Raw genomic sequence first — 14933 nt, forward strand, 5'->3', positions numbered from 1 at the left:
TAGAGTAGTGCCAGATTCAAGGACCTTGTCATCCTGAATACCCGGCGTTCTGCGTATTGTGAATACAGACGTGAGCCACTGAACTACTGGGAACTCCAGCTCTTGAGGAAAGGACTTTGTTCCAAGCTTCAGGTCTGCTACTTTTCCAGGACGCCTTGAAATATAGGGTGATCACCTGAGACGGTGTCAGTGCTGCTCTGTAGATGAGATGAGGTGAAGCAGCCTGTCTCTCAAATGCAGAGAAGCAATTTTAAAAACCTACGCTACTGCATTTATGCTAGCGCTGCTATTTCACGTGTTGCTCTTCATGTGTTTTCTACCTTGTCAGGCATAAAACAAAGTTGGGAAAACCTGGAAAGTACCTGCTAGGCTGAAGAGAACGGGGAGACAAGAAGAGAAAATGTATATATTGCAGGATTTTTCAGGTCTTGTGTCAAGATTTTGAGCTCTGCTTCACACCTTGAATATGAGTGGCGGCAAATGCAGTAAAATGTTCCCCCAAGACAACAGTTACAGGGTGAAGCAGGAAATGCGGTTTTTAGAGTTAGTGCTTATGGGTTCATGAGCTGTGCTGCACTTTCTCGGTAACACTCTAGTAGCAGTCATAGAAACTTGAGAAAGGAGTGAGGATGAAAATGCAGTTTCAGTTATTTCAGGCTTGCAACAGAGGGGTCTAACTGTTGTATCAATGGCAATTATTGAGGGAAGAACAAATTAAATTCTGAGGATAAGTCCATTGCTGACCACCATGAATTTATTTAGACTTTCTGGAAAAAAAAAAATCCTTCCTCAGTGATGTCAAGTACGCTCCTCACAGCCGTTTTTTCTCCACTTTTCACCCGTGGCCTCTCCCCACCGTGCAGCTGATGGTAGCTGTTAACTGATGCGTTGATATTTGCAGATAGAAAGGCAAGTTGGGTCTGTGAAACTGCTAATCTCTTGCAACAGACTCCACACTTTGTTTTTACAGTAGCAGGCTTGGGTATTGTTGACTGGCCTGGCTTCCTGTAGGCAAGATTTTATGAAGAAAAGAGCATTTCATCTGAAGTCCTGAACCTTGCTTTCAGAAATCCTTGCTAGCCGTGGCACTGCTAGGGGAAAACGCTCCCCCAGTCAGTCACTCCATTCCTGGTTTATTAATAATCATGTAGTTGTTTGAAAAAAGATTATTTTGCCTATTCAAACCTAAAAATGAAATGTCTGAAGCATGTTTGAGACAACAGGGCGTTAGTGTGGCATCCAGGAAAAGATTAGCCACTCTAGTTAACTTGCATTTTATATATGATAGCATCTTGCAGCAGAGAATTTTATAGTAAAAGTTTGTGCCCGCTGTACAATCTTACTTGGAGCCAGCAGAAATGCAGTGCTGAGAGGATAATGACAGTCTACACAAATGGTAGGAAGGGTTGCACATCCGTCCAGCCAACTGTTTTTATCGATAGGACAATACGTTAACTGGAAGTGCCAAGTTCTTATGCAGAATGTTGTTTACAGGGGTCAAGTTCCTGCTGAGGCAGAAGCGAATTACTTGGGGGTGGCCAAATCCCTGGAAATGTACGGAGTGGATCTCCATCCTGTTTATGTAAGTATTGCTTATAATTATGTATTTTAAATTTGATAGCCATGCAGAAAATCTCCTGTACTCAGGTGGTGGAGAGTATTTGTACTGTTTAGTCATCAGGCAATACCTTAAAAGAAAAAATTGTGCTTAAGAAGTCCAAAGAAATACGTGCTCACAGACCAAATGGATTAAATCTTTCGCACATACAGAAGCCTAATGGTTTTCAGATGAAAGGTTGTGATTGGATTACTCCTATGAAAGACAATCAACTGTACTAAGAAAATACAATGCTGATAAATTGGAAGGCATTAGTATAAGTGTCAGAAAAGATAGAGAGGGTTATAGTTCTTGTATTTGACACAATAATTTGCACGTTATTCTTTTGCAAAGAACACAGTGAGTGAGAGCTGAAAAGGTTTCAGAATCATTGCCAAAGGCGACCAAAAATTAGGGTGGGGTAGGAGCATGTCTGGCTTATTTTAGTATTCATTGTGAAGGTTTTGCTAAAGAGACAGAGCATGTTTACAGCTTTTTCTGTACAATATAATGCGGCATTGCAAGCTGTCTGTATTGCCTCAGCAGATCCCTCTACCTCTTTTGTAAAACAACATGTATATTGGGATTGGATTGAAGCCATCACCTGAAGGCTATGTGCTCCTTGTAGAAACATCATTCTGTCTTGTTTGAATAATTGTGCTCATGGCAGGGTTTTTTTATTTTTACTTATTGAATAAAAAGAAAATCAGAAGTTCACGTGGGGAGTTGTACTGTAAATAGTTCACTAAATTGGATGTCAGTACTTTGTAAAATTAATTAAAAGAAAATAAGTAAGCCAAGATGCTACCAAAAGATTAAGCGTGTATTTCCACCTGACAATTGTGCAGGCCACAATATGAAGTATTTTTTGATACACACTGTGGCTTAATGATATTCATATCCAGTGCTCTGTGCCCCTCCACCTATAGGAAGTGGGGGAGTTGCTGGAACCTGCTTCAACATGGTCCAGCAAAATCAAGTTAAATTTGCAGAGTCTGGAAAATTTGTTTTCACCTAGTTTGTTTATGCCCTGCAGAGGGATGGATCCCCAGCTGCGTGGTGAGGGGTGCGTTGTAATATGCCTAAGACTAACCCGTGAATATCATTATTTGTATTTATATTACAGTAGCACCAAAAGCCTTCCTTTGAGACTGAAGCTATAGATATAAAGAGACATAGTTCTTTTCATTACCTGGTCATACTGAAAATAAACTTGCCTTTAGCAGTTAGTTCATTTTGGAGCACAAGCAGAACTCGGGGAGATGAGCTTGAGCTTTCTCACAGAGAGGTATAATTTCTATAATCCCTCAGTCTCCCAGCTGATATTTTTTGTGGTTCATGATCTGCTGGTATAGAACAAATAGGGCTCTTCCGTATTCTCCCAAGCAGAGAGATTAACTAACTTCTGCAGCTGGCTTGTTTACCTCGTGCAGTGACTCTGTAAATAACCGCGTGCACTAAGATCTGCAGTCTTTCAAGCACCTTCAGTATCATAAGATATTGACGCGGTAATAATGATTGTGCGTAAAGGTAGAAGGATTAAAAAAAATAAAAATTAGGATTCTAGTGGAGATTTTTCTTGCCATTCCTGTTACCACCTCCCTTCACTCCCCGGGAGAAGGACCTGCCATAATACTCTGTAATAAAGGCCTAAGTGTGAAGCTTGACTGTTATTGGAGCTGCTACTGGAACAACTCTGAACTAGCAGCTAGTATTATTTGAACTGGATCATTTGACTTTCATGTGCTCTGTGCCCATTTGTGCTTCTGCTCTGCAGGTCTTGGTGTGATCAAAGACGTTTCATTGGTAATGGGAATGCTTAGGGGGACTGGGCCAATTTTTGCCATTCCCTAGCAAAGTTAAGTGTTCGGTAAAAATGCTGCCGCTTTTCCCTCAACAGGCCTCAATTCCCTCAATTCTAAAAGTGGAGCCCAAAATACAGAAATTCTCTAAAAGGTTGAAAAGAGCCATTCTGAGATGAGACATTTTGGTGGCCCCTTCTGTTCCACAGAAGACTAAAGTCAGCATTTTGCTCTGAAGTGGGAGAACATGATGAGTTAACTGATTACTTTTGGTGATTACTGCTGAAAAAAAGAATAATGTTGTTGAATTGCTTCCCAAAATCATTTAGGCTTTTCTCAAATTAATTCAGAGCAAGTTCAAGAAAACTGTGATAGAAACTCCCTGTCTGTTAAACATCTAAGCAGTAACCCAAAAAGGGCTCATATGAAACTTCAGAAGACTCAGATTTTCTAGAGCTTGTGACTTCTTCAAACCTGAAACTTTAAGAATCTAGGTTGGGCAGGAGAACTCAACTCCTTTGTCTGTCCTGCTCTATTCCCTTTGAGGGTGTAGCCTATTCTGATCATAGACTACAAATTGGGGAGTTGGGGGGGGGGCCCTTCTGCCATTCACCTTCAGATTTTTCATCATATTCTGTACAAATATGATTTGCAATTCAGGTACTGACCTCAGAAACAGTTTCCTTTGGGGAAGATGATGTGACCCCTCCTTGTTACTCTTGGACATTGCTACCCTTTCTGAAAGAAATGCTCTGAATCTCTCAAAGCAGTTAGTTCCTTTCGGACCACTCTGTAGCAGCACACAGGTGATGTTATTTTAGAAGGGAGAAAGCAGCTGTGAGGTTAAACTGTAGTGAAGTAGGTCAGGAAATCACTGTGTACCTTCAACTAGGGTTCAGGATGTCTGTTGCTATCATGTCTTAATAAAGAGTTTAGTCTCTGAACTCTGGCCATTTCCCAGATAGCTGAAAGTAATTCCTTTAATAAATTATTTTTATTTTATACCGTGGAATGTGGAAACTCCCATTCTTTCCTTGACTGCCATTCTGTTTTGCCTCTTTTGCATCTATGCGTAAGAGTTTTCTTATAGGGGTTTTCATCGTTGGATCAAGTACTGTTTTCCCCGTTCTAGCTAGGACGAAACAATGTGCTCAATTCAGTCATCAGACTGGCTTCCTCCACTAGACCGTACTGCTACTATGATACAAATTGCTGCTATAAATAATTGAATGACATATTTTTTATTTTCTAGGGTGAAAACAAATCTGAATATTTTTTAGGATTAACACCCGTAGGAGTTGTTGTCTACAAGAATAAAAAACAAGTAGGGAAATATTTCTGGTATGTATAATTTAACTGTGCAGTCTGTGTTTAAACAATATTATTGTACAGAAATATATGATTTGTGATTTATGTTTGAAAGGTTGATTTTATTTGGAAAAACATTTCACAGCTGGAATCTGTGTGTCCTAACCTTTGTGTGGATTATTCGAATTTTTAATTCTTTAATAATCCAAATATTGAAAAATATATTTTACCTTTACTGAATTCATGCTGAAATGTTTAAGTGCTGCTAATTTCTGCTGATATCTGGTGCGTACATGCAGAGAAAATCCTACTTTGAATCCTTTCTTGTCTTTGTATGTAAATATATGCAGCTTTATAGTGTACTATTTATGAAGTCAAAGTACCATGAACTACTTTCTGTCTTTTTTGCAATATTACAGGCCTAGAATTACAAAAGTTCACTTCAAGGAAACACAGTTTGAACTCAGAGTCGTGGGAAAAGATGTAAGTTTTTATTCAAGCCTGAAAGAAAACATAAAAATAATCTGTTTTAATTAATTGGGAAATGTTATGCATCCATCAAAGTGAAACTAATGCTACTGATGATTACTGCAAGAAAATGATCTCATGCTAAAGTGTCTTGTGTTCTTGATAGTTCTTGCAGATTTAGCAAAGAGAAAAGAGGAAGGAAGATTTTCTGTCTATGTTTTGCAAGTAGGGGAGAGAACTTCAGCAGAGCAATGCTAATGTAGGGATTTTGTAACAAGCTTTCATGCTTTCATACTATGCTCTATGAATTAGAGTGGACAGCTTCTAGAATGCCGTGGTTGTGCTATTGCATATAGTGCTTTTTAACAAGGCAAAATCTACAGGGAAAGATAATACCTACTGAAAAATGGAGAGCGGAAAACTTGGAAAACTTTCAGGCACCCAAGGTGAAGTTTCGTGGCTTTGGAACAGAAGCATCCGCCTTATACAGCTTGAACCACATTTGTCAGAATTTAATCCAATTGTGCTGTTCGGTCATTTGAGAGAAAAAAATGTTGATTCCTGTGGGAAAGCGTAGCAAATTTCTAGGAAGAGAAGAGGTTTTAAGGTAGATTCAGTGGAACAGAGAGATAGATATTTATCACCTGTGGAGCACAGAGAGATGTGGGGGTGGAGGGAGAAGTATGAAATATAATAAAAGAAATTGTTGCATTCAGTCTGTGACGTTTGGTGACTAGTTGACTAATGAGTTTAGTTTGCTGAGTTATTTTTTGAAAATGTTTTGTAGGTCTCTTTGGAGTATCAGGAGTGAAAGTTTAGGCACGGAATGGTTATTCTGTGAGAAATATTTCCTTGCTGGAAACTGTGCGTTTCTCTCCTTTCAGGTTATCTGTGCAAGTTTGTTCATCTGTGCAGTGGCTGTTAGTCTCGCCCATGATTTTTCTAAGAGGTCATTTGGTGCATTAAGTACATGCTGGGAAATGTATGTGTACCACTGATGGATTTTGTTGGTTCTGCTGAGGATAGTATTTCTTGTGCTTGTGGAGATGTGTTGACAAGTTTTGCTTTTGTTACTCAGAAGTGGTTTGGTTCTGTTTGGTGTGTTGGTCTATGGGAAGTTTATTTCTGATGATGTGTTTGTTGAAATCAGAGAGTTGTTTGAAGGTGGGGGAAGGTTGGGAAAACTTTTCTCAATGTTTCGTTTCAAGGGTGAATGCCTGTTCATGTGCAAACAAGTCCTAGATTGACTTAAGAGTGGATTGCATTGAAGTGATGCTGTAGTTTCTGTTTGATGTCACATGTATATGGTTTTTGTTTGAACCATCTGGAATTGCAAACGTTTAACATGCTGAAAAGAAAACCTGGAAGCTTTGGAAAATGTACATAAGTTTAGATTGGGAATGTTGATGGCCTATAAAGTTGGTGAGCATCTAGTATTATGATCATAAGACAAACACTTTGACAGCAGTTGGCAATTTCGAGTCCCAACAGGTATTTTTAGGAAATTGTTCAAGAGAACAGTAAGTACAAGGGTGTGTACCATCATTATAATCTACATTGCGACTAATACTCATTTGAAGTGCTTCTACTGCATTTCATATCCTGACAGGATAAAAAAATGCCAAAATGGCCCAGAAATATTGTCCTCTTCCTTTTTGTAAACACTGTAGCTTTGTTACTATGAAAAAGTATTTTTGGAATAAGTTAACAGCAGTCTTAGCCTCTGGATTAAAATCACTGTAGTAACAACTCATCAGTAGATTTACATGACTGTGTGTTCCAATACCCTACAAAAACTTCACTCATAAATTGCTTTTATTCCTCCATGCTTTGGAATAAATGCTATCACTTTGTCCTTTCATGTGAGAAATGAGTTTGCGCTATACGGTAGGAGAGTAAACGTACCGTCTTTGCTTCATGCTGCATCCTTGAATGTCACTTTACAGCACAGGGAATTAATAGGTTCCTTGTTACAGATGTAGCACACCAAGTCTGGAATGTGTTGCTCATTTCCAGACTATTCAGTTACTAGGAAGATGTTAACAGGTTATGACAAGGTTTGAAGGACACCAGAAATGGTCACAGGGAAGAGCTAAAGAACTATTTCTACTTCTGTCTCCATATCATGGAAAGTTATCTTTTCTCCTTTAATAACATTGCATGAAATAAACATGGTGGAGTTGGAAGGATGTACTTGGACATATTAAATACATAAACTTTTCCAAGCACGGAGTGAAGGTGGGTATAAAAGTCTAAGAAAACTTGAAGGGAGAAATGCTCAAAAGGAGGAGTTAGTAATTAAGATTGAACAGGGAGCACAGTTACAAGAAAAGGAGGAAACAGCCCAAACATCAGGGAAAAGGTGCACGGGCAGTAGGATTTATTAGACTGATGAGTACTCTCCATAGGAATTGATGGAAGGATGTGACTATTAACATTAGTTGGAGAGAACACTAGATAAGATTTAGCAAGAGGTGAAATAATGGAGTTTTTTTTCTCACTTAGTTGGAGCTTTATGGCTTAGAGGAAAGAAGCTAACATCATGTATTACTGAGAACAGATTGTTTCTGGGTATATTGTACACACTGGATTTTAGTTTGTTTCCATGCGCCAGTTACTTTTATTCACGCAAACAGACATCTTCCACAGATACACCTATTCATCAAGAGGAAGTTTGATGCTTTTAGCACTCTGTGAAGTGTTGCTCTTTTCCCAGCATGGAGTTACTTATGGTAACTTCTCAGTTCTTCCTTAAGATAAATTTGTCTGAGACTTTTCTAAACCTACAAAAGGACTTGGAATGTGCAGTTCCTGGTAAATGAGTGGAAGAGAACACCCTGGTTGCCTTGACCGATTTGAAAACGTCAGTCTAAATGTACAGCTCCATGTTCTCAGTCTACACAAAGAAGACACTGTGGGGGGCATGTGTCAGAATAAATTATGTATCGCTGCTGCTGCTGCTGCCGCCACCGCCGCGGAGTTTGTTGTTTACGTTGTTTCAGTTTTCATAAAGTTGATGATTTACTGAACACAACATACTTATGCTTACTGTCTTGTAATATCATGCTTCACCTCTCCTGGTTTGCATTGTAGTCTCTTGTGCTTCCTCAGATCTCTTCCATGAGAACATTTCCTATATATTTGAATTCTTCATTATGTGTATTATTCCTGTATACCTGTTGCTATTGTGTGCTAGCATGGTTATTGGTATTTTGGTTTTAGCTTTTACTGTTTTGGTTATGTTATCACATTTTTTTCCTCCTTAATTCTATTATTACTGTCCTTTTGTCATAAACAAAATACCGCTCTTAATTTGGCCATCCCTGGCTTATCCTGGCATGTGAGACTAGTGACTTGGACCAGCTGACAGAAGTTGTTTTTCAGCAGCATTTATCACCGAATCAGTATTTCCTTATCCCCCAACTTGACCCATGCTCTGAATTCTGAGCTAAAAACATGCTGTGCTTTCTGTGAAATGTCTTAAGTATCAATGTGAAATTAGGAACCTTTCTGCTTTATAGATTGCAGAGAGATTCCCTGAGCAGAATAGTTGCCGAATAATTTTTGGTGCGATTTCTCTTAAGCAAGATGAGAGATCCATCTGATCATTGTACCTGTGCACAATTCCTATTAGCAGAGATGTCTGTTGAACAGCCGTGCTGGTTGCTGAACATCCAGCAATATGGGTGGCTGCAGAAGACCCCCAAGTGCCACAAAATTGAGTCTAATCACAGTAGACAACTACTGGGAAATGAGGAACTGAAAGGGTGCACTACGTACCTTCTGTGCCTTCTCTGTGTAAGAAAGGCAGCTTGTTTCCTAAATTTCTCTCAGCTATGGAGATGAACAAAATAGAGAAAAAACATGGTGTGATAGGTTTGATAGGCTGGGAACTTAAATGTAGTAGTATGCAGCAGTTACAGAGGTGGAGCTGCATTGCCCATAGGTAGGATGTACTTCTGTTCCCCACAACTGAGTGGTGCTTTTTAAGAGTTCCTTTTACTTTGGTTACAGGGTGTCTGCGCGTGCAAGCGAATGGTTTAACTGGCTCACAGAGCTTAGGCAAAGCTTCTGTACTTATTTTTCATGTTTGTTTTTCGGGGAGTTCAGTCTGCAGAACACTTGCTTTCATTACTTCTCATTTTAAGAGAAGAGTCTTTTGGAAGTCTGAAATTTTTGCTTTGTGATGGATTTTGAAATTTGGTTTGTTCAAGTCTGAACAAACTCCCAAAACAGTGCAATTAAAAATGATTTACGCAATTGCAACACGAGCCTTCCTCTGCAGCCTTTCTTAGTCGGGTGAAGAAATTCAGCTCAGCTGAATTTGTAAGGTGAAGTTGATAAAGACACTTTTCAAGAGCAGTGCCAGCGACTGATGCATGTAAGAGGAACTTGAAGGCAATTCCAAGGCACGTAATGGTCCCCCTTCTGCTGGCTCAAGTGATTTTTGTTCTTTTAAATTATATTGGGAGACCCTGGACTTTTGCTTTTAATTAATGTGTTTGTTTATTTTTAATCTGATTTGTAGAGGTGTTCAAAGTCTGAAAGATGATTACATTAATAAGGTGGTCTAGCTATACACCTTTGTGAATTCACACACTTTTTTCCATTTTGAGCTATGTTACGGTATATCACTTATAGGGTATATAAGTTATAAGAGCGGGAGCTCTTCATTTGATTTGTTCCTCTTGCACAGTTTCTTTAGAAGGTGGAACAGGGCTGAAGAGGTGTTTCTCCTATTCCAAAGTCCAATATAACTTAGATTTCCATTAAAGAAAAAAACAGCATTTTGATTTTTATGGTGACTGAAGAATTTGAAATAACTTTTGTATCGTTTGTATTTGTGCCCACTTAGGCCAGAGTGGGTAACGGAGGGTGGAGGTGAGCAAGCCCGCTGAAGTTAATATGTTGTGTATAACTTTTTTTTTTTAACCACTTTCTGACTCACCACATACTTGTAAGAATGGCTCAAGGCTTGATAGCTAAGTCTTCGCTAATCAACATTTTTGAAGGAGAACTAGGATTAAAATTCCTGGGTAAACTTAAAGTGGTTGTCATTAAAATGTTCGTGTCAGGGGTTTTTGTGTAGTAATTTTTTTGTAATCGTGGAGATAATATGAGGCTGAGATACTTTAAAACTTGATATGCTTTATGCGTAGTAGCATAGCATTTTTAATTTTAATTCTTGACTTGTATAATGTGCTTAAAGATAATTATCTAACTGGAGATTTCAGGTGACCTTATGTAACCAGTAATACCTTCTCCATTACATAAGCTATGATGGGTATGCATTGTGTAAATATGTGAAGACCAAATATTTCCTATTGGAGGAAGCAACTGATAGTATCCAGGTGTGTGCCTGACCTGGCAAAGAGTAATGTTTGGAAGCAGTCGCTTCAGAGCTAGTATTAACGTTTCTGTTACGTGTGCGTTCACTTGCAATGTGCTTTGTGATAGGGCAGGGTCCTCACTTAGGCTAAATTAATATTCAGCGCAACTGGGAAGAGTCTGTGTCTTGGCAGAGAGTTTCTATTAAGTATTGTTTTCATTTCCTGAACTGGGACTGGTAGGGGCTAATGTATGTCCTGTCATAAGTGAGAGCAGCTAAGGTCTGCTCTGAGGCACGGGTTTCCGAACGTCTTTGATCTGTGGAGTTTTAAAAATTTTCTAGTGCAGGTGCAGTGCCCCATGGAGCAAGTCTGCTAACAATAGGCTTGTTTTTCCCTGTTACTGAACTTCACAGCCAAGGGATCCGCTGGTCCCCAGAGGGAAAAGCTGCCATTTGTATGCGTGTCTTCCCTTCCAGGCAGACTCGAGCTTGCTCTGCCTGGGCACTGGGCTAGCTGGACACGAGCCAGCTCTGTACTTGAAGCTGTGTAATCACAGAGGTGTGGCAAAGCCAGCTCTGAACTGTTTGCAAAAGGCAGCGTAGGCATTCCCTAGGTGATATGTCAGCTGTGGCCGTCCCAGAGGCGTTCTGGGGCTACCCGGCGAGGGTTAGGTCGCTTGTCTCCTTTGAGGGGAGCAGATGGTGGAGTGCTATGCCGATTACCAACCTTTTAGTGGAGAAGATCTCCAATGCCCTGCCAGGTCCGTTTTCTAGCTGCTTTGAGAGGCAACATAAAACAATTAAAGGCTGTGGCTACTTTTGATTGACAGTGTATTATAAGTATGTTATAAGATAGTGTAGTCAAACTATGTGCATCCCATGTGCTGATCTGTCCCTCCCATAGGTAAAAATAGCAGTGGCAGTATGCTGTGGCAGTATGAGCGTTCGCGTGCGCTAGAGACTGCGGGACAAGCTACTGAAGTATTTAGAAAGAGAAGAGTGTGTTATATTTGTCCTCCCACTTGTGTAGTTGCTTGGCGCTCTCAGGATTAGAAGACAGGCAGCCCAACAACTACTAGATGGTGCTGCAAGGGACACTTCTGTTCCTTGGCTGCCTTGGGCCATGTGGTCCTGCCTTCTTCTGTACCCCAGCTCTGATGCCTGTCTGACCCTCAAGGGAGCTGGTGCAAGTCACAGACACGACCAAAAAACATCGTACAAAAATAACGCTTTTTCTGCTTGCTTGGCTAGCGCAGTCGGCTTCCTGAAAGATGAGACAAACACCAAAGCTGGGGCAGAGGAGAGGGAAGCACTGCACGGCCAGAGGTGAGGGCAAACTTCGGCGTGGACAGGTGGACCAGGGCCGCTCTGAAGCGGTTGCCATCACGTTTTGTGCCACCTCACCTTCAGTACGCTAGGCACTCTGAAAGCAGCAGCATAAATAGCGGGGAGTAGTTTGTGAGGCACCAAACAACACTGAGCATTTGTGTATGAAATTGTTGTTTCCTGTAAATCATCAGTAAAAGCACAATAGCTCTTTCTTTCTTGTGGTTCAGGTACAGTAAAGTAATTAGAACCACTCCCCCCCCCCCTCCCCCCCGCCAGCTAACTCTCACTATCTGTAAAGAAGTTATAATCGTTCAAGATGGTAAAGATGTTGCCTCTTAATGGAAACAAAAAGTGCATGATATTGTGTAAGATCATCCTTGCTTTACCTATACACATAGTTTCTTTCTTTAGGGGAGGGTGATTAAACCTAGGAGATGTTACTGCCTTAAGTACTGCTTTATTTTTAAATATGCACTTGTATATTGTGAGGGTAGTCACAGTGCTGTTAGAATATATCAAACCAGCTTAAAAGTAAATGGAGGAAATCCTAGACCTAAATATGCTGTATGCAGAGTCATATTGGGGTTAGTTGCGGTAAGTTACTGAATCCTTCTAAGAAAAATTGAAAAATGATAAAAGGATTATGAATTGTCTCCTCTGTGTTGGTCGAAGACCTGGGCGATGAATTTCTTAGGCTTCCTACCTTGATAAAATTTAGCTGTGCCATTTGACTCGTTACAAGCATCCATCCTGAGATGACAGTTAGTTTTCAGAGGTGTTCTATTCCGTTGAATACAACTAAATGAGTCTGAGTGTCATCAGAAAGCTTATTGGTTCCTCTCCTAATTTTTTGCGGACAGTGTTTCGTTTTGCAAATCTGAATTCCGTATCTTACCTGGTTGATAAATTTGATCTGCAGGGTGGCACTGTTTCTTCCTTAATGCCTTTAATTGCTGCATGATAAGTATGGGCATTTCAACCCATAGTTTATCATCAACATTTTTTACTTATCGACTGAGATGAGCTTTCTTCCCCTTAGAAAATAATTTCTTCAAAGAATGGCATCACTAATATTTGTTGTTGAAATCTTTCAATTGCAAGAAACTGTAGCTATACTTTCTCTCTTTTAGGTGCTAATTGATTTTCAGGTGTTAGGTATTATTTGTTTTATATATGGGAATATTCCAAAACTTTATGAAGAATAAAAAATAGATAAACAGACTAAGTAGAACCTTTTCCCTAATGAGAATCTTTCCCTTAATTTCAGTGGACTTCAAACTGGGCCAATAATAAGAAATAGCAGAAATACCTTATTTTTAAAAGTCCCTTTAAAAAAACAGAACATATCCTGACTTCTCCCCCACAAAACCCCAAACTTTCTCCTCTCACGTTATTTCCTTAAATAAATGTAAGTGCAGCAGAGGATTCTTTGCTTAAACACAAAATTTAGGAGTGAAGGAAGAAGGAGCAAGATCCTGCATATTAAATGTGAGTCATTCGGTTCTTTCCTAATAGAAGTTAAAATGAATCATCATATTGCAGAAAGTCTGTAATATCAGAGATCTGATCTGAGATTATTGTTTAAAATTGCACCGGTGACTAGAGCTGTGTGGATTTATGTGAAATCACACCAGGTGACAGTCTGATCTAGAAATTTTAGTATAAATTAAATAATGAAACCTGAAACTATGTTTCTTTTACATGTAAAATAAGCAGAGGAGAAGTACTGCTTGATATTTCTCCCCTGAAGGTCTTAGTTCCACTTCAGTGGGTAGACTGATTGCCAGAGGGGCATGAGCAGCGTGATTACTCTTGAAAATTCCAGCGTAAATGGGTTTTTCTCCTTGGCAGTCCTCAGGATTCCCCATGAAGCTTCCAGGTGTTGGATTTGCTGTAGACAAGTTTTAAAGTTTTTAGATTTACCTCTTTTGCTCCAAGTTAAACCCCTTGCGTATCCTGTAGAGAGGTTAAGATCCCTATGAAGCCCGAGATTGTCTTGTTAATAACTGTAGGAATATATTTATCGGACTAATTTAATATTTAATCATTTTTATACTATGCAACATAGCAATCTCAGATAAATCCTACTTTTTAATATTTACAGTTTTCTTAATATTTACATATTTCTTACTGTACTCTTCTTTCCTTGCTGTGATGCCCCGGAGGGGAAAACATGCTTTTTGAGAGAAGACTAGAGGGGGATTTTCATTCCTTGGATATTTCTTGTGACTGTCCCAGCCAGCCGTTTATATTTTTCCACTGGAGAAGTTTAACTAAGGAAATGAGCTCATGAGTATGTCTCCAATTTTTATTTTTGTCAGGGAATGAAGTCTCAGTTTGCAAAGTTCTGTCATTTTTGCTGTGACTTGTTTGAAGTTGCAGGAAAGGCTGCTTGAGCAGATAATTTGTGATTTTGGGAGGCTGCCTGACAGCCTTCCATAAGGATGTAATGGATTTCTTTGTGAAATAGGGAAGTCCAGAGAACATACTGAATTAGTTCACAGTTTGCAAGGTGCTCGCAGGTCACAATAGCTAATTAACTGGAGAATGAGAGAAACCTGCCACAGCTCTTTACCCCGCTACGCATGGTGCTGCAGAACCATAACCTACATGAGAGCATCCGTTTCCTAAAGCCGGCTGCCGAAAGTGGGGTGAGTCATACCCCCTGTACGATTGAGATATTGAGGAAACGATTGTAGGGCTCGCTTATGTCGCTGTTGCTGACAGTATCGTACTATGCGGAGAATTCGCACGGAAGTTAGTGGGACTATTTGTTCCTTGTGCAGATAGCAGATACAGAACTAAGCGCTTAAGTTTACTGAGTGAGAGATAATTGGAAATGCATTTTATGTGAACCGTTTTGAATGTTTAACTTGTTGGAAACAAGTGGAATAATGTGTCTGAGAGCTGTTGTTCCTGATTAACACGCGAAAGAGAATAGAGAATATAAAGAAAATGGAAAATATAAAGAGAATAAATAGAAAATAGATCAAGATTGGTTTCTGTTTCTCTCTATGAGCAGTTTGGTCTGATTTGTAGAAGTGCCTAAATATGGGTTTAGGAACAAAGCTTTTGATGTTAATTTTTTTTGAAAATGTTG

At 39.6% G+C, this 14933-nt stretch overlaps 1 protein-coding gene across 3 annotated transcripts in view; it reads left to right on the forward strand.

Moving 5' to 3' along the window:
- Positions 1-14933, forward strand: part of LOC104150997 (band 4.1-like protein 4A) — a 143797-nt gene that overhangs the window by 75233 nt on the left and 53631 nt on the right. For all 3 annotated transcript variants that reach the window (XR_011137356.1, XM_068925182.1, XM_068925183.1), the window contains exons 8-10: positions 1495-1582; positions 4652-4740; positions 5127-5190. Coding sequence is in view for 2 of the 3 variants with exons in the window: in XM_068925182.1 (XP_068781283.1) it covers positions 1495-1582; positions 4652-4740; positions 5127-5190 (241 nt within the window). In the remaining variant the exon portion in view is untranslated. The remainder of the gene's footprint in view (positions 1-1494; positions 1583-4651; positions 4741-5126; positions 5191-14933) is intronic.

The sequence above is a fragment of the Struthio camelus genome, chromosome W, assembly GCF_040807025.1.
Source record: "Struthio camelus isolate bStrCam1 chromosome W, bStrCam1.hap1, whole genome shotgun sequence".
Lineage (NCBI taxonomy): Eukaryota > Metazoa > Chordata > Aves > Struthioniformes > Struthionidae > Struthio > Struthio camelus.